The 21,851-nt window shown below is 37.2% G+C and overlaps 1 protein-coding gene across 2 annotated transcripts in view; it reads right to left on the bottom strand.

Annotated features, from left to right (window-relative positions):
- The window catches only part of SUPT3H (SPT3 homolog, SAGA and STAGA complex component), a 535,592-nt gene that overhangs the window by 151,624 nt on the left and 362,117 nt on the right, over positions 1-21,851 (bottom strand). For both annotated transcript variants that reach the window (XM_040473676.1, XM_040473678.1), the window contains exons 4-5: positions 6,872-6,958; positions 3,784-3,874 (exon numbers count right to left, since the gene is read on the bottom strand). In XM_040473676.1, the coding sequence (XP_040329610.1) occupies positions 3,784-3,874; positions 6,872-6,958 (178 nt within the window). The remainder of the gene's footprint in view (positions 1-3,783; positions 3,875-6,871; positions 6,959-21,851) is intronic.

Genomic DNA, 21,851 nt, shown 5'->3' on the forward strand with positions numbered 1-21,851 from the left:
AGTGCTCTCCTTAATTTCTGGCTCTTAATTGATATTTTCTAGTTTGTGAGACACTGTAATCATATCTTCCTTTTGTTCCTTAAAAATGGTTTCCTTTAGTTCTTTGAGCACGTTTACGATAGCTACTTTGAAGGTTTTGTGTGACCAGTCCAATATCCAGGTGCTCTCAAAAGTGGTCTGTGTTGCCTGCTTTTTGTTCCCCTTTTTTGTGGATTACATACCTGGTTTTTTGCATGCCAAGTATTTTTTTGTGATTGTTGTTCAAAATGGACATTTTATATTGTAGTAACTTCTGGATAATTATTCCCGCCTCTTCCTGGGGCTTGTTGTCTATGTTTGCTTGTTTGTTTAGTGACCTGGCTAGACTGGTTCAAATAAAATCTTTTTCCCTCACAGCATGTGGCCTCAGAAGTGCTCCTCAGAGGGCACAGCCTTGAGCATGCAATCCGTCTCCTCGACCACCAGGGATGACTGTGGTTTTAGTCGGGTTCTCTTTGGCCGTCACTTTGCCAGCTCTCTTCATTAAGTTACCTGACTCTAAGGGTATCACACACAGCCATTAGCTTCCACTAACTTCTGGCTGATTGCTTTACTGTTTTTAATTAAATACTCTTGGGCAGAAAACGTTCCACAGATGGACTTGAATCATGTCGGGCCCCTTTGCAGAGTCAAGATATCGCTAGCCTCTACATTTTGCCCTGACCGTGGAAGACTCTTCTTGGCTGTATATTCCCTTCGTTTCCTGTTAAACCTTTAGCTGATGCACTGTTTTGTTATTACCAGTATCACAGAGCTCCCAGCCTCCTCTTAACTGCTCACCATCAGGATTTCCATGGTCTCCTATATCACCATTAGGTATGAACTTCACAGGCTCTGTTCTAAAAAAAATCAGTCCCCGTAGGGAAAGGTGAAGAGCTCTTTGTGAACAAAGCCTGCTTCCCCCTCTGGGCTGAATCTCTGTATCGCTGTACTGGAGCTGGGGGTGGGAATGGCAATCGGCTTCTCTTAGAAAGACTCCTAACTCTGTGAGTGGAGATCTGGGTAGGGATGGTAGTAGCCCACTCTCTTCTGAGCTTGTCCCTTCTCGCGTGGAGCTCTACTTCGCCTGAGCGAGCTAGGGTAGGGCATTCAGGACCCGGTATTCTCCACCTGCCACGTCTGGGGTAGAGCTTCCCTATGCATAGAGAAGGAGTGGAAGTTGCAGTCCTTTCAGCTATTCCTGCATGGAACAGAGCTTCTGCGACACGGAGCCAGAGGAGATGTGAGTTGCCAACCTCCTGGGGGACACTGTTGCCTTAGACTTGTGGCTGGAGAATCAAGTGTCCAGGGTTCTTGGGAACATTTGCCCAGAGTGAAGCTTCTACTGAACTAAGGTGGCAGGAAAAGAGAAGAGAAGTTATAGGGGCAGGTCCTGGCTCAAATCAAACAGACTCTCACTGTTTTTGGTATTGTTTCTTTTTCTTTTTCTTTTCTTTTTTTTTTTTTGATTTTTTAAAATGTTTATTTGTTTTTGAGAGAGAGACAGAGTGCGAGCAGGGGAGGGACAGAGAGAGAGGGAGACACAGAATCCGAAGCAGGCTCCAGGCTCTGAGCTGTCAGCACAGAGCCCGACGTGGGGCTCGAACCCATGAGCAGTGAGATCATGACCTGAGCTGAAGTTGGATGCTTAACCGACTGAGCCACCCAGGCACCCCAGACTCTTCCTGTTCTTAATGAGATTTGTTTTTTTTTTTTTTTTTTTTTTTTTTTTAATATGTGCTTCTCCATTTGCTGTATACCCTTAGGACAATTTCTGGAGACTTTAAGCCATTACTTTTTCTAAAATTTAGTTTTGTATATATACAGAGAGAGAGTGTGAATGGGGGAGTAGGGTAGAGGATGGGAGAGAGAGAGAAAATCTTAAGCAGGCTCCATATGGGGCTTGAACCCATGACCCTGGGATCATGACCTGAGCTGAAATCAAGAGTCAGTTGCTTAACCCACTGAGCCACGCAGGTGTCTCAGAAGCCATTACTTTTTAAAGTTTTCACCAGTTAAATGTGTTTCACTGGGGAACGCGTCTGCCACACTGCTCATACGGCCATTCTCAAAGTCCCACCTCAGTATTTGATATATTTTACCTGAGCATTTCATCTTATATGTTACAGCAATTATTTTAAGACTTTATATGACACACACAAAAAAAGAAAATTTAGATGAAAGAGGCGAGATTTGAAATAGATGAGGAGAAGACATCAAACTGATATGATGCTGTTAGTACAACTGAATACTAGTCTCACCACCCTGAGCTTCTTAGCGTTCTAAGGTTGTTGTTAATACCTATCATTGATTCGATGGCAAGAATGTATCAGGTGATTTTCATACATTAGGTTTTACTTATTTTTTTAAATTTTTTTTTTTTAACATTTATTTATTTTTGAGACAGAGAGAGACAGAGCATGAATGGGGGAGGAGCAGAGAGAGAGGGAGACACAGAATCAGAAGCAGGCTCCAGGCTCTGAGCCATCAGCCCAGAGCCCGACGTGGGGCTCGAACTCACGGACCGCGAGATCGTGACCTGAGCCGAAGTCGGACGGACGCTTAACCGACTGAGCCACCCAGGCGCCCCTATACATTAGGTTTTAAACATGCATATGAGGTCTACCATGGTAAGTGGTATAATTTTTGACTTATGAGAAAATGGATCCTCAAGTTCACAGAGAGAGAAAGCAGAGAAGAGGGACTGATTAGAATTCAGGTCTGTTTGGGTGTAAGTCTGTATTTTTTATGCTCTCTAAAAAAAGAAACGTTTAAATTCACCTGGATGACTAGTCTTCAGAAATTAAATTCTATGAGAATTACAGTAATATTAAGTAGGCACCACTGATGAAACATTTGATATGAATTTTTCTTTCTTTCTTTTCTTTCTTTCTTCCTCCCTTCCTCTTTCTCTCTCTTTCTGCAATTTGTTCTCTCTCTTTCACCTGCTAATTTGTTGAAGGTATATCAGAATTTACTTCCACAATTTGTTAACTCTTCAGTTGGTTTTGAGTAGTTTGCTGGATTTCTTAATCCAGGAGAATTTGTTGATTTATCAATGTAATTATTAGCCATGGATACTCACTACGCAGTGACTATATCCAATGCAAAATATGTGAGTTGTTTCTAAAACACATATATTTATTTTGACTCAGTAAGTATTGTTCAGCACATTTCTGTTTTCAGCTTAGCACTGTTTGATTCTGAAACATTAATATTTTTTTTCTAAATATTCTGAAATGGCGAATTGAGTTGGAAATTCAGATAAGGACAACTGTCTATTCTGCGTTAGGCTGTTGGTAAGATTTCAAAGAGTACTGAAATAGCACACCAAAATGAGGTGACTTTACATCATACCACATATCAGACACTTTCTATAATAAACTGAGAAAAACCCATGTGTCAATTTCAGATATATACAATAACAGTTTTGTCTCCATACACCCGCGACAGAAAAGTTATTCTTGCTCCGATTGATTAGGTTCTGAATCAACATGATTTTCTCAGTTTCATGGCATTGTGATATAAAACAGGCTACATGATTAAAAGGACTGACCTACCAGATTACTATGAAGCAACGGAAAGAGAAAATCATACGATTTAGCTGCCGACTGAATAGATATTTGGATAGTTTCTCAGCTATGTTACGTAACGGAAGCACATCCGTCCTACTGGGACGGGTATGTCCACGCTGTCACTGCATCGATGTGTCACACGGGCACACGAGCCATGTCGCTCTCCGTTTAGTGTTTTTGTTTAGGTTACCTTCCAGAAGATCATCCTCATCGATGCCCTTGACAATCTTGGATTTGTAGTCTCGGAAAAACATGTACTTTAGCAGTCTTCTCAGTTTTTTCTATTAAAAATATGAAATGAGTAAGAAACCTTACACATACATTCAGTTTACAGGTAACAGACCACTACGATAACTAAATCTAATAAACTTGTGTCCAGGATCATTGGGGAAAACACAGCAGTCCTCAGCATACTACTATGAAATAAAAGGTGTCATCATATTAAATATAAAAGCTAAAACAGCTCAAACACAAGTGTTTTTAAAAGTACTCTTTATTTGCAAGTATCTAAATGCTCTAGAATTGCAATCATTGGGGTTTTTGGTTTTGGTTTTTTTTTTTTTTTTTTGGTCTTATAAAAAGTTTCAAATTCTTCCTGAAGACTGTGATAAATATCACATGCTCCATATTAAGCTAACTATTCTGACTTGACGAAATTTTGTACACATTGAAGACCAAATTTTATTTTTTGAAGTGATTTATAAACATCTAGACAAGGATTTTGTAACAGTTGCTTTAAAATGCCAAGCAACGTTCCTTTTTATTGCTTTCTCTTCTCTGGAGATCTTTTTGTTTTTGTTGTTTTTTTTTTTTTTTTAACTGAGAAGAGTTGGTTTATGTTTTATATTTCTGGACGACTTTCTATAATCTGAGAAACATATTTTAACGAGACTTGAAGCTGACGAATGATAGTTGCGTCTTGATGGTTTTCTTTAGGTTTATTAAAAGACCGTAATACTGCTTCCCTTTAAAAGTAACTGATAATACTTTGTAATCTGCTGTGTGCTTACCCTTAGAATTTAATATTCTAAGGGCTCCTGAACTTCAGGTTTAAGATTCCTAATTATGGCTGAACCACAGTACATTTTACACAAGCTCTTTTTACACGCATTTTATTTGATATTTGCAACAACCCTGAAACACGGACAAACATAATCATCTCCTTTTTACATACAGGGAAACTGAACTTAAAAACAGTCTTACAACTAGAGCTTAGCAGGGCCAGAAGTAGAACGTAACCTTTGAACCTGTTCCTTTGTTTATGATTTTAAGTAAAGTACCTACCTTACAGGACCACTGTGAGGAATAAATGGCAGTATGAGTGAAGGTGCCAGGTACAATACAGTACGCAGTCAATAAATAAAGCTTGAAAATAAACCAGAATTACCAAGAGAAAAACCATGCACCTATATATGGGTCTTCTGCTACCCTTCCTTTCTCTTTGCTTCTCCGATTGTACTCAATACTTTAGATTTAACTTCGTCTTACAGTACACCTACGTAAACTACTTTAATTCGGTCTGGAACATGTCAGCATATAAATACAATTATTATTTTGCAGAGGAAGATGAGAACTCTGGCAGCTATCATATTACAGCTATGTTTGCAGCTGATGAAAGCTTTCTGGTTAAGAGTCCTTCTGGAAGTCGAGGAGCGTTGTCAATTAGTGTATGTTCCTGTGGTTTCAGTATGGTTTTAAATTTTGACTTTCCCAAAAGGCAGGAAAGAGCGTCAAGGGGGACTGTGTTTTTTTGTGCGATCCTCTTTAACCTCTGCCATGAAAAAGGGAAAGGTGGTTGGACATAGTCTGTCACGTATTAATGCTAACTGCACTGTTCCCCCGCTGCCTTCCCGAGGGACCTTGGCTCCACACCCTCATTTCTGCCAACAGAGTCTATTCCTCCTTGGTCCTCCAAGGATAATGAAGCCGCCAAAACCGGCATATTTGTGCTCTTTCCCACCTCTCTGAATTCTTCCTTCCTACCCACTTCCGGAGCCATCATGCTCATCACATTTTGCCTTGATTATTGAACCAGCATCTTGGCCAGTTCCTTTGCGTTTGATCCATTCTGCATGCAACCGCACGAGTCCCACCCCACGCAGAGACCTCCCCTTCAGCATATCCCACAGCCTCTCATCGAAGCACACAACTTCAAAATTCTGCTCCTTCAACCAAATCACACGTTTCCTACACCGGATTACAGCTTCTTGATAGTGGAGACATTTCTTTTCTCTTCCTTTATATTCCTCATACCATCAAAGAGTTAATGAAGTAAGAATTTATAAGATTTAATAGTAGACTGGCCAAGGTGCGGTTTCTAGATCTCTGGATCTCACTGTATGAGGAAGAGAAAAAATACATGATCTAAGTTCAGTCAACCTCCAGTCAAGCAGAATTAAAAGGTTTCACAGGTATAAAGTAGTTGGATATTGGAAAGGATGGTAACAAGGTTATCCAAAAGGTTGGACGGGATGTCTTCTGATAAGAAACAGAGCCACAAGGATATCAAAAATGGTGGAAGAGGAATGGGTATGTGTACCGAAGAGGCCGGCGGAAAAACAATGGAGCAATCAGATGGACCATCAGAAACTAAACGCGGCTGGCTCATTCGGGATAGCAGCTGCCATGACACATGGTGGCTATTCAGCTAGCTTTTGTACATGTAACTTTCAGATGACACTTTTATTAAAAACATGTAAAATTTTTAAAATATTTTCAACCAGCTGCTCATGGAAGATAGTTATAGACTGGTAAATACCAGCCTAAATATTTTATTTAATACCAGGGTTCAAAGAGTAAGAAAGGTAGATCTTTAACCATGAAAGAAAAGTCTAGCCACTATTATGTTTATGCTACTGAAATACTCATCTTGATTTAGTTTTCCCCAAATAAACCTTGAAACAAACTCTGGGAAAGCCTGTAATCCTGTGTAAAATTAGAAAGAAAAAAGATGCCACTTAGTTCTACCCCACTTATTAGAACAAAGCACACAAATGATACGCAGTGAATATGATGTAGTAATGAAAATGTCTAAATATATACGTAAGCATAAGTGAGAATTCGTTGCTAGCATAGTTTTGCATAAGTGCCTGACCCACGAAAACAAATACCAAGTTTCTTGTAGTAAACCATTTTGTCGTGTAAACTACGAAGACTAAAACATCAGTTTAATAGTTGTACTCCAATGTGAAAGCTATATAACAAGGACACGGTTCCCAATACGTGTGAATTAAGCACCAAACATGGCCTGTTAATACAATGAAATTATTTTATATTACCTTATCTTTGCGCATCAAAAACAGAAGGTCTTCGGCAGAGATTACCCTGGCTCCCCGAAGCTGAGAAACTTCAGCAGCTTGCTGTAACTAACAACAAAGAAAATTGAGGATTTTTTTTCTCAATAATCTAAATTAAATATACTACGGTCATGACGTCTCAAGGGAGATAAATATACTAAGAGTTAAAAACCTTTGGGAATAATCCGGCAATCACATTACTGCTTTTAAAAGCAAAATGTCTTATGTTTTGAACTAAAAAAAACACAATTAAATTAACTTATAAGCCCACCTGTAACTGATACAATAAACAGAAATCCTTGATTTCTTTCATGCAAAAGAAAAATCATGTGCAGCTTCCAGAAATGCATTAATGCACCTGAAAATAATTTTATGAAATTTTATCCTCATATCCATGTGAGCAATGGTTTCACTCAGTATCACTAGTTGAATAAGTATATTATTAATCTGAGCTCCCATGCTGGTATGATTTGAAATAGGCCCATTCAGAACTTTAAAAGATCAACAAAAACAGTAGCTGTTTCTAATATCCAAAGGAAAAAAAATAGTTTTAGTTTTGGCAAGTCTTCAGTGGGCAAAGGATTCAGTCTATAAATCATAATACTGGACTGCATTAATTTCTTTCCACACTAATCACATGCACACAAAAAGTTAACTGTATCTGGAATGCACAACACAAAACATACTGCATGAAAAGTTAGATTCCCCCTGCAATGTTCATCTGGGCCCTTATATCTACAAAGTTGAGAGTTTTCTGGAATTCAGAAGTCCTAGAAACACAATCTTACTTGAAAATGACCTGGAAAATAAAAGAATGTGAAAAATGATAGTTCTATTTTCTGGCACAGGCAAAATCGGTTTCGTATTTTGATTAGTTGGAAGGAACATAAAATATGTCCAGATGAAAAAAATAAAGATACTGGAGAAAACACTACAAATATGTGCCTGCAACTTCTTCCAAATTTGATCAAACCGTAGTGACTGCACCACAGCATCTCTATCCAATATTATAAAAATATTTACATATAAAAGCTGTTCCTAAATGCATTCTTCTTTGAAAGGAATACATCTAACATATCCCTGAGAACTAATCTTTCAAAAGTGACACACTGTTATCTTAACAATTATAAGGAATCAAATAGTGCATTTGTACTAAAGAAATTCTGCTTGAATGTTCAAGCGATTTTGCTAAGTAAGCTTCAAACCTTGTCTAAATACACAGACTACAAAATAGACTATAAACTCCCTATGTGTCAGCCTCACCACTGAATTTCCTGGATACTGGTGGTTGGTATATAAACATAATTCTACCTAAATATAGAAATTTAAATTTAACTGTGAACCATTTAAAAAGAAATCTTAGGGGAAAGGTTTTAAAAAGATGATGTATCTACCCAGAAAGAAACTACAAGTTTTCAGCAGGAAAAATCTGAACATATTTTTCTAAAAACTGCAAGAGTGTCAGGGAGATACGTGTACACGTTTTTGTTTTTTTTTTCCCCAAATAAAAACATTTCTAGCATAGTATAAAATACACACAATCAATGTGGAGAAGAATATGGGTTCAGTATCCATTTAAATGTCTGGACACAGAGAACATACACTGAACCAGGAGGCAGCACTGACAAGTAACTTTGTATTTTCTTAAATGAAGGATGGGGATGGTTTGACAGCTGCAAAGTACTATACAGAACAGAAGGAATTTCACTGATGTTAAGAAAGGATCAGGATAAGTATATATCCCTAAACTCCCTAAAGAGTTTCCCCAATTAATTGTTTACCCACATTACATATAAATAAATAATCCGTATTTATTACCCTCTCCAAAATGTCAGTTTATTAACCAGGAAAAAAGAGACAGTGGAAAATAAAGACGTAATTGAGTTAAGACATTTTAAAACACCTTTGAAAGCCAGGACACAACTACTGTAGGGACCTCCAGGAATATACGTCATGGTACATTGTCATAATTAGCAGGAAACCTGAACTCTATTTTTTGTCTATCAGATGCACCAATTTCCTTCACCTAAACTTGTACCTTACTAGCCCTGGCACTGCTAGAATTCTCTAGAATGCTATGGACTTTCATGAAGTGATTCCTTGAGACCAGAAGTTACTGCTGTGTTACTTCACTAAGCCTGTCTGTCCTGATGTGCCCCATGCTCCAAAATTACCTCTCCCAAACTCTGACCTCTTCTCTACCAAGTGAGGAGAGCTATCGCATTAGCTAATTACGGCGATCACCCTAAAGTGTGGATTACCCATTGGCTTCCTTCTAGAAATTTTTGTTCATGCCTATCAGAAAGAGTAAAGAAACTCTTCTTTAACAATGTAAAGCTTAAGGGGCGCCTGGGTGGCCTAGTCTGTTTTAAGAGTCCTGCTCAGCTCAGGTCATGATCACACGCTTCATGGGTTCTAGCCCCGTGTCAGGTTCTGTGCTGACAGCTCAGCGCCTGGAGCCTGCTTCAGATTCTGTGTCTCCCTCCCTCTCTGCCCCTCCTCTGCTTGTACTCAGTCTCTCTCTCTCAAAAATAAACATTTTAAAAACAAAAAACAAAAACAATATAAAGCTTAAAAAACAGGATAGCAGCTGGCCAGGCCAGTTTCATAGAATGCTGAGCTCAGAATTGGTACATTTAATGTGAAAGCCCTTCACTGAGCCAGGAAACCAAAATAAAAAAAATAATCCTAATAACTTCAGTGTTACAAAAATTGATTCTACATTCTAAGAAATCTCAGTTTCTTAATCTGTGAAACTATATCAAAGTTGTACGTCATTATTTACTGTTGCATGTTAAATATTTCTGGCAGTAATTTGAATCACTTGAATAGTACACTTCACACTTTTTTATTATAATGAAAGTAGTATACATTTAATTGTGATATAAACTATGCAAGAAATAACAGAGCAGATAAGTAGTTTAAGACCAATCACTGGTAGAATGAGTATACAACTTAATCTTCTTAACCATATGGATAAAGGTATGGTTATACTAACCATAAGAGATTTATTTGGAACTTAATAAAATATTGTGCTACAAGACATTATTATTTTGGCACAAGAACAACTCATTTACAGCATTTTTTTTCCTGATAAATATTATTTGTTCTTCAAGGTAAACTAAAAATAATATTATACTTGTAAGGACTGTTTAAAAGACAAAACTTCCTTTTGCATATGAACACTCATCATGCTTGACACTTTCTTTGTTAAACTTTACATTTCATCTTAAATGCCTCATCTTTGATCCCTCGAACAAATCTCTTCTCAATTTCTCATTGCAGTCAATGACACTAACATTCAGACTCACTGTATTTTTCTTCCTCTGCTACATTTTCACTAACCTCTGTCGATTTTGTTTTGTTTTAATCTGCTCAGGTTCTCCAATCTGCTCTCTACTGCCACAGTACTTGTCCTAATCCAGGAAATTGCAACATCTCCAAATTGTGATGCAATCTAGATTTAAGTGCTAAAATGATCTTGCTCAAATATGATGTCCATAATTCTCGTTCTAGGATCTATGAGACTTCACTATTATCTAACTTTAATGTGTCTTTACAGCCTGACTCACAGATTTCTCTATACATTCATTCCCATCATATTTCTTGTGGGTTTTTTTTTTTAAATATTACTCTACATTTAAATTCCAGTAATTTCAATTCTATTTTCACACTTTTGTGCATCTATAATTGTTAATTTTACGTGTCAACTTGTTTGGGCCACAAGGTGATCAGACCTTCGGTCAAAGATTATTCTGGGTGTGGCTGTAAGGGTATTTCTGGATGAAATTAACATGAGAATAGATAAAATAAGTAGACTGCCCTCCCTAATGTGGGAGGACCTCAGTCAATCAGCTGAAGAACTAAACAGAAAGTGATCACCTTGGGGCCCCTGGGTGCGTCAGCTGGTTAAGCTTCACGCTCAAGTCATGATTTTGGCTCAGGTCATGATCTCATGGTACATGAGTTGGAGCCCCGTGTGAGGCTCTGAGCTGACAGCATGAAGCCTGCTTGGGATTCTCTCTCTCCCTGTCTCTCTGCCCCTCCCCCGTACTCTATCTCTCTCTCTTTCTCAAAATAAATAAACTTAAAAAAAAAAAAGAACATGATCACCTCACACCTGTTAGAATGGTTAAAGTCAACAACACAAGAAACAAAAGGTGTTGGCCAGAATGTGGGGAAAGGGGAACCCTCTTAACACCATTGGTGGGAATGCAAACTGGTGCAACCACTTTGGAACGGAGGTTCCTCCCGTATGGAGGTTTCTCAGAAAGTTAAAAAAAGAACCACTCTATGACCCAGCAATTGCACTAGTATTGACCCAAATAATCCAAAAATACTATTTCAAAGAGATCCATGCACCCTGATGTTTAAAACAGCATTATCTACAATAGCCAAATTATGGAAACAGTGCAAGTGTCCATCAACTGATGAGTGGATAAAGAACATGTGGTATACATAAACAATGGAATATTACTCAGCCATCAAAAAGAATGAAATCTTGCCAACTGCAATGACATGGATGGTGCTAAAGAGTATTATGCTAAGCAAAATAAGTCAGAGAAAGACAAATACCATATGATTTCACTTGTATGCAGAACTTTAAGAAACAAAACAAATAAGCAAAAGGGAAAAAAAAAGAGAGAGAGGCAAACCAAGAGACAGACTCTTAACTATAGAGAACAACTGATGGTTACCAGAGGGGAGGTGGGTGGAGGGATGGGAGAAGTAGGTGATGGGTATTTAGGAGTGTACTTGCTGTGATGAGCACTGGGTGATACGGAATTGTTCAATCACCATTTTGTACACATGAGATTAATTATTACACTGTATGTTAACTAACTGTAATTTAAGCAAAAACTTAAAAAAAAGAACATAAAGACCAAAGAAAGGGAATGGAACACCTTCTGCCTACCTTGAAATGAGACACTGGTCTTTTTGAGCCTTCTGACTCAGACTAAAACATCCCGTTTCTCAGGCCTTTGGATTCAGGCTGGAAATGCATCTCACCTCTCCTGGGTCTCCAACTTGCCAACCACAGCACTTGGGACTTTTCAGTCTACATAATCATGGGGGCCAAGTCTTTCCTTTACCTATCGATCTGTCTATCTACCCACCCACCTACCTACCTACTTACCTATCCTCACACACACAAATACACACACAAAGACATACATTGTTGGTTCTGTTTTTCTGGAGAACCGTATATAGAACTATATAGAACCGTATATAGAACTATATACTCAAATTATCAGAAATTCTTGTATTCTTTTTGAGAAACAGATTCTTTACGGGATGCAACACTTTCTTCTTTGAAATATAGGCTTTAAGGGGCGCCTGGGTGGCTTAGTTGGTTAAGCGTCCAACTTCCGCTCAGGTCAGGATCCTGCGGTTCATGGGTTTGAGCCCCGTGTTGGGCTCTGTGCCGACAGCTCAGAGCCTGGAGCCTGCTTTGGATTCTGTGTTGCCCTCTCTCTCTGCCCCTCCCCTGCTCACGCTCTGTCTCTCTCTCTCAAAAATAAACAAACATTAAAAACAATAAAAACATAAAATATAGGTTTCAAAATAATTTTCTCAAAGAAAAAAGTTCTATGATTATCTTCATACAGTAGTGTTCATTACCTAACCTAGGCATGAAACTTACATGCTCAGTTTATAATATCTTAATTATACTTGTCAACAAGTTTCTTCTTTATTTTCCTCAACCAGTTACTTAACACTCTCACTTCCCAACTACATTTTGAATAACATCTCTAGGTCCAGGTCCACCAATCCCCAAGAGACAGTTTATAAAGGTTTGTTAAATGTTGGCAATCCATTTCCCATTGACAATTGTCAGTTTTCTTGCGTATGATATAAATGAATCGGGCTAGATGAAGTCAATAACATTTGTCTGGGACCCATATAAATTCAGCAGAAATATTTCTCTAAAGTTCCAAAGGTTTCAAAAGTATCACAAAATTAATTTCACAATTATTAACATCCTGAAAGTATTCCATTTTAACCACACTTCTCTTGTACCTCTTTCCTTTGGGTTTTGACTAAATCCCTGGATCTTACCTTTTTGAGAATACTCAGTAAAAAAATAAATAGTAAAAGGCAAGAGCTGTTGAAAGCTATGTTATGAGAAGCTACATTATAAAAAGCTAGGTTGTCCCCCTAAGATTTGTCAGTCTTTGTATCCATTGGTGTATCACTATTTACTAGGCCAGATTCTAGGTCCAATGATGAAAGGACAGCTCTACTTACAACCTCAAAGATCCTCTCTGAAACTCTATGTTGTGACTGAAGGAACTAGAAGTTGGGAAATCTGGATTCCAGGTCCAGCTCTACTACTATGTAATTATGTAAGATCAGATATATCACACAACTTCCCTAGATCTGTATGTATATGTGTGTGTGTATTTACATATATATATATATATATATATATATATATATATATATATATATATATATATATATATTTACATTTGAAATGGGGAAATAATGATTTTAATGACTATTAAGAAAGTTAATAATCTTAGGAACAATAGCTCCCATTTATTGAGTACCCAATTTGTACCAAGTACTGTGCTGTGTTGTAAGTATGTAATTTAATTCAAGTTTTTAAAAATTTTAAGTTAAAATGTATGTAACATTAAATGTCAAATAATACTCTAAGTTTTATAATGACAGGCAGGAATACCTTATCATACTTCTTTGCAGTCTGTAATTCTACTTCAAAAGGCAACTACTTTCAACTTGTCTAGCTTGTTCTCCTGTTATTCACCTCCATATCTGAAGTAAACTTACAACACTTGTTTTTATTTTCAGCTTTAAATACTATCAACTCTTACTTACAGAAGATAAAGACTGAGTGTTCTCAGATGCCTCGTATTTAGCTATCTCCTTCCCCTGCCTTGATCTTATCTATAAGATATAATTTTTAAAAAAAATTAATACCAAGTGTTTATACTTTTATGGCTGTGTAAACACTGTTACAGCTTGGCTACTATGAGCAAATTTCTTTTTACAATTTTAAAAAATATTTTTCTTGGGGCGCCTGGGTGGCTCAGTCGGTTAAGCGTCCGACTTCAGCTCAGGTCACGATCTCGCGGTCTGTGAGTTCGAGCCCCTCGTCGGGCTCTGGGCTCATGACTCAGAGCCTGGAGCCTGCTTCCGATTCTGTGTCTCCCTCCCTCTCTGCCCCTCCCCCATTCATGCTCTGTCTCTCTCTGTCTCAAAAATAAATAAATGTTAAAAAAAAAATAAAAAAAATATTTTTCTTGTCGTTAATCATTTCCTTGGTTTGTTTCCTTGCTTATTGTGTTGTGAACCGAACACTGTTTCATCACAAACTCCTTGAAAGATTTGAACCATTTAAGGATTTCTTTCAAATTCATTGTTTTGTTTTCCCTCAGAGACACCTCACCTGGTGTCCTCCAACTCTTTATTCCTTTTGGATTCCTATTTTCTTGATCCTATTTCTTGCTCTTTCTTAGCTTACTTCATTATTTTGGTAGATTCTTTTGTTCTTGAGCATAGACATAATAGCTGCTTTAAACACCCCATTTGCTAATATCAACCTCTGGTATTTTGGAGTCAGTCTTCATTTTGTCTGCTCTCTGGGATGTGGTCATGTGTTCCTGTCCCTTCATATTTTAAGGAATCTTGGTTTTGTCTGAGATATTGTATCTTATAAGGACACTGGATTTGGTTATGTTCCTCTGAAGAATAGTGATTTTAATTTTTTTTAAACAGGCAGAATAAAAACTAGAACACTAGAATGGACTCAAACAAACTACAACACTTACCATCCTCCCCCAGTGGTGGGGCTATAGCTAAAAGATACCTCTGACTGTTTCTTGAGAATAGGTATAAGGGAAATAAAATTTTAAAGATCCAGTATTTCTGAAAATTCATTTAAGCCACCCTCATATTCAGTTAGTAAACTGACTGCGTATGGAATTTCAGATTAAAAATCATTTCCTTTAGAATTGTAAAAGCATCGCTCCACTGTCTTCTAGCTTAAAATATTGCTGTTGAGAAGTGAGGCTTTTTTCTTTTTTTATTAAGCCTTTATGTGACTTTTTCCACCACCCCTGAAAAACTCTTAGTATTGTTCTTTTCAAACCTGAAATTCTGAAATTTCATGGTGCTGTGCCTTGGTGAGGTTCTTTCTTCATAGATTTTCTTGGTATTCACTGGGATACTATAATTCATGTTTCTGTTCTTCATATCTGGCAAATTTACTTGCCACTATGAAATCACTCTGAAAATTTCTTTCCTTCTGTTTTCTGGGTTCTTTCTAGAATGTCTATTCACTGAATGCTGGTAGTCTTTGGGCCTAGGATCTCCAATACCAAAGTTTGTTTTATTCAACCCCTCTAGAGAGTAAATCTACACTATTTTGCCAAATGGCAAAAGGATAGTTGACTGCCTATATGGGATAGGGACTGGGACAAAATTGTTTTCTTTACTTTCTACCAATCCTCCTGTTTTTCATCCACCCAAGACTCTTTTCTTCAGAGGCACCTTCAATCCTGATCTTTTCCAGGTTCCAAGGTTTCACGTTTCTCAGCTCTTCTAAACTTTTGGCATTTCTATCCATCTTTAAATTTCCGTAATTTTTTTTGACACATTTCATCTGTTATTTAATATTCTCCCATTTTGTCTTTGTAGGTTTATGCCCCTTTAATTATTTTGCTGTCCTTTCATGTGGTTTCAGAAGAATTGGAGATAAACACATGTATCACCCATGTTTAAGCAGAAACTGATATTCTTTTTTTAATGTTAACATTTATTGAATATACTATCCTATGCTTCTTGTCTTCTATAACCCTCATGAAAAACCTATGAGAGATGTCCAGGTACGCAAACCTGGTACTAAATAATAAATGCTTAATATCAAGCCATTCATTTTTCTAAGGCTAATTTCTTATTCAGAATACAGGAAGGTATGATCATTAACTCAAACCTTACGTTGCATAGAAAGTCTAACCCACAAAAACATTTATTTGCCTTTCAAAACATTTTCATTGCTGGCAATGAAATGGTTGCCAAAATAAAAATGGTTTGGATCAAAACATCCAAGCCCGTTGCTTCATGCAGACACAGCTTAAGGACTGAGCACTAAGCAAGTGTTTGAAAGGAAATGGATTTGTAACTAAATACAGTTAACATTCAGGATACTATAAATGTAAGATACATGAGTTCGTATTTTCCTATCATATGATCTCCTTATTCTTTGTTGGTGACTGGTCTTCCACTGTCTTAGACATCTGAAATATAAACAAGTATATAAATTGATAAAAGATGTGCCTAACTCTTTGAGAGTTTCATTTTAACTCTTCTTTTTAGAATAGTAAGTCAAACACAGTTAAGTCAAGTTTTAAAAAATATGATAAAGCTATAATTATCAGTATCTCATGACTCAAAGAATTTGTTTTTATTTATATACATATTTTAAAGAATTACCAAGCCACAATCAATATAAACCTGCAAAGCTTTAAAAATGTCCAATAAACAATCACTGCTTTTGTTGTATAAGAACAGCAAACTGGACAAGGAACTAATTCTTTGGTTACTCCTATTTAAATATGAAATGAGGAGAACAACAACCATTTCAAAGTTTTAAACTATTTTGCATAGAAGTTATTCATAAGTAACTTTCAAGTCTAAACACATTTAGCTTTGCAAGTAAGCAAAAGGATATGTTGGAAATTTTTTTAAGTTGAAATTAAAGTAATAAACTAGATTATAACTTACATAGTATACTATTCTGTATTACACCCTATCTACCATATTAAACTGGATTATAGTTTAAATATTATTCTATTAGCTAACTGTAGTTACTATTATTTAAAATTTAACTATTTACTATTTAATTATTAAACCTAAAATACTGTGTAACTACTTAAGCTAAAATACATTAAAATTGTAGAAAGACGGTAGGTCTTGATTTGCTCAACATTCTACATGGCTATTATTCAGTTAGTCAATAACTGAAAATGATATACTTTAAAGGTCTAAGGGTGTACATTTTATTTGCATTTCTAAAAATTTTGGTGGCTTACAAAATATATACTTTTCTTTTTATATAAACTTTTTTTAATGTTTACTTTTGAGAGAGAGAGAGAGAGAGAGAGAGAGAGAGAGAGAGAGGCAGAGCATGAGTAGAGGAGGGGCAGAGAGGGAGACACAGAATCCAAAGCAGGCTCCAGGCTCTGAGCTGTCAGCACAGAGCCTGAAACAGGGCTCGAACTCACGAACTGCGAGATCATGGCCTGAGCCAAAATTGGACACTCAACCAACTGAGTCACCCAAGCGCCCTCCAAAATGTATACTTTTCTTGACTACAAATAATAATGACTCTTTTTTTTCCTCTGCTTATTTCATGGCATCTCTGTGCCTACCTCTGTAATTCCCACTTTTCTAAAAAGGCATCCACTCAAAGAGTTGTGGCCATTAGTTATTTCTCCAGAGGACAAAACTCTAACAGGTAAAAGACTGAGTTCATTACATTTCTTCAGAACTCTGCCTAATTTTTCACATGATAGCCTGCTTTCATTTTACCCCAGAATTTTAGGAATAAACATAAGCCTTGTACTAAATCTTCATGCTTAGATCAGGGTATTAAAAGCACTGAATTACAACAGACCACACATAGACCAATTTAATGACTGGAAAAATTACCAAATGGGAAGAATAAAGTAGTACTAAGGAATAATCATGAAGAATGAGGAAAACTGATTTCTAATTTTATCTCTATTACTATCACCCTTGTTTTGGCAAAAGCAATTTTATAATTTGGTCCCTTTGTTGAGAAAATAAATGGAGAAAGGTGCCTGGGCGGCTCAGTTGGTTAAGCATCCAATTTAGGCTCAAGTCGTGATCTTACAGTTCACGAGTTCGAGCCCTGTGTCAGACTCTGTGCTGACAGCTCAGAGCCTGGAGCCTGCTTCAGATTCTGTGTGTGTCTCTCTCTCTGCCCTTCCCCCACATGCGTGCGCGCTCTCTCTCAAAAATAAATAGACATTAAAAAAAAAAAAAAAAGGAAAGAAAATAAATAGAGAAAGTGCCAGCTTTAGACTTGAGAGTTACAGATTCTGATGCTGGTTCCCTCAAAACCCGATTGCTGCAGGAGGAGAGCAAGGGTCTGCTATGAAACTCCGTGAAGGTGTGGTTTCCTCGGTCAGTACCGTGTATCTTGTTTCTGAGCATTTATGATTACCTCCATTTTATGGTCTAACTCAGCATATTATCTCCGCATGGAGCCCTCTACACACTGATTTCACAGTTGAATCAAGAAGCTTTAAAAAAATCATTACCTTAAAAAAGTTTCCCAAACCATCTTCTTTTCTCTCTCATAAAATTAAAAGAAATGCCTACGGATTGAGGTTTATGTGAGGTGTTGTCATGCAGCATACAATAAGCCCTGAATAAATGCTAGGTGCATTTATTTAGAAATGAAAATTTAAATCTCAGGGTCATCGTAAAAAAGCTGATCATTTCCAGTATTCACAAAGATTAAAGGCTATTATTGGGCTACGCTTAGCACTAATGACTTATTTTACCATAAACAAACTTAGGATGTACATAATTAGTTTGGATATATACACATATACACACAATACATATATACACAATTTATACACATACATATATGTGTATATATACACATACACATGTATTTCTATGTATATAGAGGGTGTATATCTAGAATCACTTTCTTTTTTTTTTTTAAATGTTTTTATTTGTTTTTCACAAAGAGAGAGCATGAGCAGGGGAAGGGCAGAGAGAGAGGGAGGCAGAGGATCCAAAGTGGGCTCTGTGCTGACAGCAGAGAGCCTGATGTGGAGCTTGAACTCATTGACCATGACATCATGACCTGAGCCGAAGTCAGACACTTAATGGAATGAGCCACCCAAGAGCCCCTAGAATCACTTTTTAAACAAGTTTTTAAAAAGTAACTCTCATCTAAAGTTAAAGGGAAAAAACTATATAGACTTCTTTTGATAGAGAACTCATAGCCGCTGTAGTAATTTCTCACGTCGAATCACCCCACCACGAAATATAACGCATGCCTTCATATGGATACATTTTTGAAGCTATAGTTTTAAACAGAATAGCGGCTCTTTCTGGTCCTAAGGTTCCTCAAGTGGGAATTAAAAATGAGCTCTTTTTGGCTTTTACTTTCTGGTTCTAGTATTTAACCTTAGGTATAGTTTACTTTTGGCTCCATAATTAAATGCTTGCATCAATGAGAGAAGAAATAAAAAAGAAGAGCTCAAAGAGATGAGGTTCAGGTTCAGGAGGGAGTCATTTTCAAAAAAAAAATTTAAAAAATCCACTTAGTTATACCAGTGGAAATAGCAACCAATCCAATTAATTTTGTAAGTGTGGAAGGGAGTATGAGGTTGGACCATTATTTAGCATTAATGACTGATTTTACAATAATGTTCACCATGGTACACAAATCAGCAGGTGATACAGTTAATTATTCCAGTATCCTACCCAATAGTTCCAGAAACATTTGAAAGCCAAAGTCAGTTGCAAAATGGGATTAAAGCAATGCAATTACTAATGCGTAAGAGAGATTGGTCTCTATCTGATTCTAATCTGCCCTTTGCTTTTATCATATGATGAACAGAGATAATTTGTATATACTTCCCCCTCAGTCTGTCAGAGAAAGCAGCCCTTATTCAAATTTTGTATTCAAACATTGCTTGCATAGGAAAACCAATCAATGTTGTATATAGTATTTATCAAATTAGATGTAGTATATGTAAAACTAAATGAAAAGTCAGGTTTCCTGTGCTCAAAGGTCAGGCCCATATTCTACTCAAGAATTAAAAAGGCTATTAAACAGGGCCCAAGAAGCTGCTATAGTACAGATCTTGTTACAGTCACAGGTCATTGTGAAGATCAAAATGAAATAATGTGGTACAGGCACTTGGAGGACTCAAATGCACCATAAAAGCATAACACACTTAGGAATGACTCATTCTTGGTTAGAAGACGAAAAATGTAATCTATATATGAAAAGGAAAAAAAAGAGTCTACTGATAATTTGGCAAGCAGAGAAAATGTTTTAGATTTGTTACTTAAACTGAAACTGGGACAGTCTTAAGAGATTCATTCACACGGGGCTAAAATGGTACAGCCATCCAACAGCACTCACACGGTCACATTCTGAGAAAGCAGGCAGGAGAGAGAAGACAGAGCCCCACGTCCTTCAAAGACCACGGGTAAGGAGCCACAGCCTCTCTGAGGTCTCCTCTAATTCAAGCACAGACCTAATTACCCCCTTTCCATTGCACTTCTGGGAACGCTGGAGGACTTCAGTCAGCTTACCTCTTATCACTCTGTTTTGTAAAGATAATCTTTACAATCTTACGAGGGTCACAAAGACATTGCTACAGATTATCTAAAATGTCTAAAGAAGATATTTGGACTCATCTGGAGTTAGCCCAGTTAGATCCTAGCTGCAATGAATTTCTGGCCTAAAGGCACATCAAATTGTGCCTCCAACTCTAATCAGGATTTATAGAAAACTGCAATTTTACAATTTATCTGGATGAATCTCTGCTCATGTATGTGTGTCTGATGCCTCTTTGCGGAGGGCCCATATGCAATCACTGATATTTATTTGAATATATCAGATTAATCAGTCAGGGGCTTGGAGAAAAAAAGACAGCATAGTTAAACTGGGTGAAACTATGCGAGAAGATGTGGGGAGGGTCTAGGGAAACCACAAGGGACAGCGTGGTCACCTTCTGGCTCTAAGAGCAATAAGAGATCATTATGAAACCTAGGCTTACAGGGTTAAGGGGCAGGCAGCCGCCACTTGAGCCTGGAAGCTGGAGAAGCCCATGTGCCACGGATCCAGCCAACCTCGGCCTTACGTTTATTCACCCTACTCTCAGCTCTCCTGCTGGTACCTCCCACTGACCACACTCAACAAGAAGTCAGAGGGCAAGACAGGTCTAAAGAGGTGAGCCTCCCAGGGTACAGAAATGGAGGAAGGGTGAAAAGGGAGTCTGGAGGGACAAATGTTAGATGTCCATTATCAAATGAGTCTTTAGACTTCTCAAAGATAACTTTATGAGGGGCCACTTTCCCCCTTAACTACCAGAAGTAGAATGTTTTCATCTCCTTTTAAAAATGCTTCTGTTCAGACCATTTAAAAGCAGAAATGGGTGGGAAGCGTCCGCCTCCAAATATATAATGTGATCCAGTGATGGACATTATAATTCTATATCCCAACATTTAGTTTAAGGAAGGGGAGCACCAATAATATGAGTAACAAGAAAATGAACTAGCATTTGCTAAATATACTACAAGATGCCTGACATATATGACATATTTTAAAAATGGTTAGTTTTTCCAATCTTTGCAAAAATCCTACGAGTTAAGTGATATTAACATTTTATAGTTTTTTTTTATAGATAAGGCAATAACAGCTCAGAGCACTGAAATGACTACGATGGGATTTGAACAAGTCTGTCAGACAATAACTCCCTGTTTCCATTGTATCCCACATAGTTAGACAGCTAACTTTTCCATTTTCCTCACGCAAACTAATATTTAGTAGTTTCCTCATATAAACTAATACTTACATATGTAAAACTCAGTAACTTGACCAATCAACATTCAGCACTTTACAGAATTTAGACAGAATGAGTAGTTTAATATAGCTTTTATGGAGTTTTTAAGTCTCTGAAAATTTTCTGTAAATATTCTTGTGTAAGCACATTTTGTTTTTTGGAGTAGAAAAAAAAAAAACAAAAAACTTCATATGGTCCATAACAGATCTACTCTTAGACACGTAGCAATTATTTTAGAAGTCTGAACGTGCTATTAAGAGTTTAATTAAATTCAAAGTTATCAGTTGGTGTTTCAGATCTCACCTTGGGTGTATGATCCTGTGCTAAATAATTACTATGTCTTATCTTCAGCTCCCCATTTCTAATATGGA

This window comes from Herpailurus yagouaroundi, unplaced genomic scaffold, assembly GCF_014898765.1.
Source record: "Herpailurus yagouaroundi ecotype Mexico unplaced genomic scaffold, PumYag 139, whole genome shotgun sequence".
In the NCBI taxonomy this organism is placed as follows: Eukaryota; Metazoa; Chordata; class Mammalia; order Carnivora; family Felidae; genus Herpailurus; species Herpailurus yagouaroundi.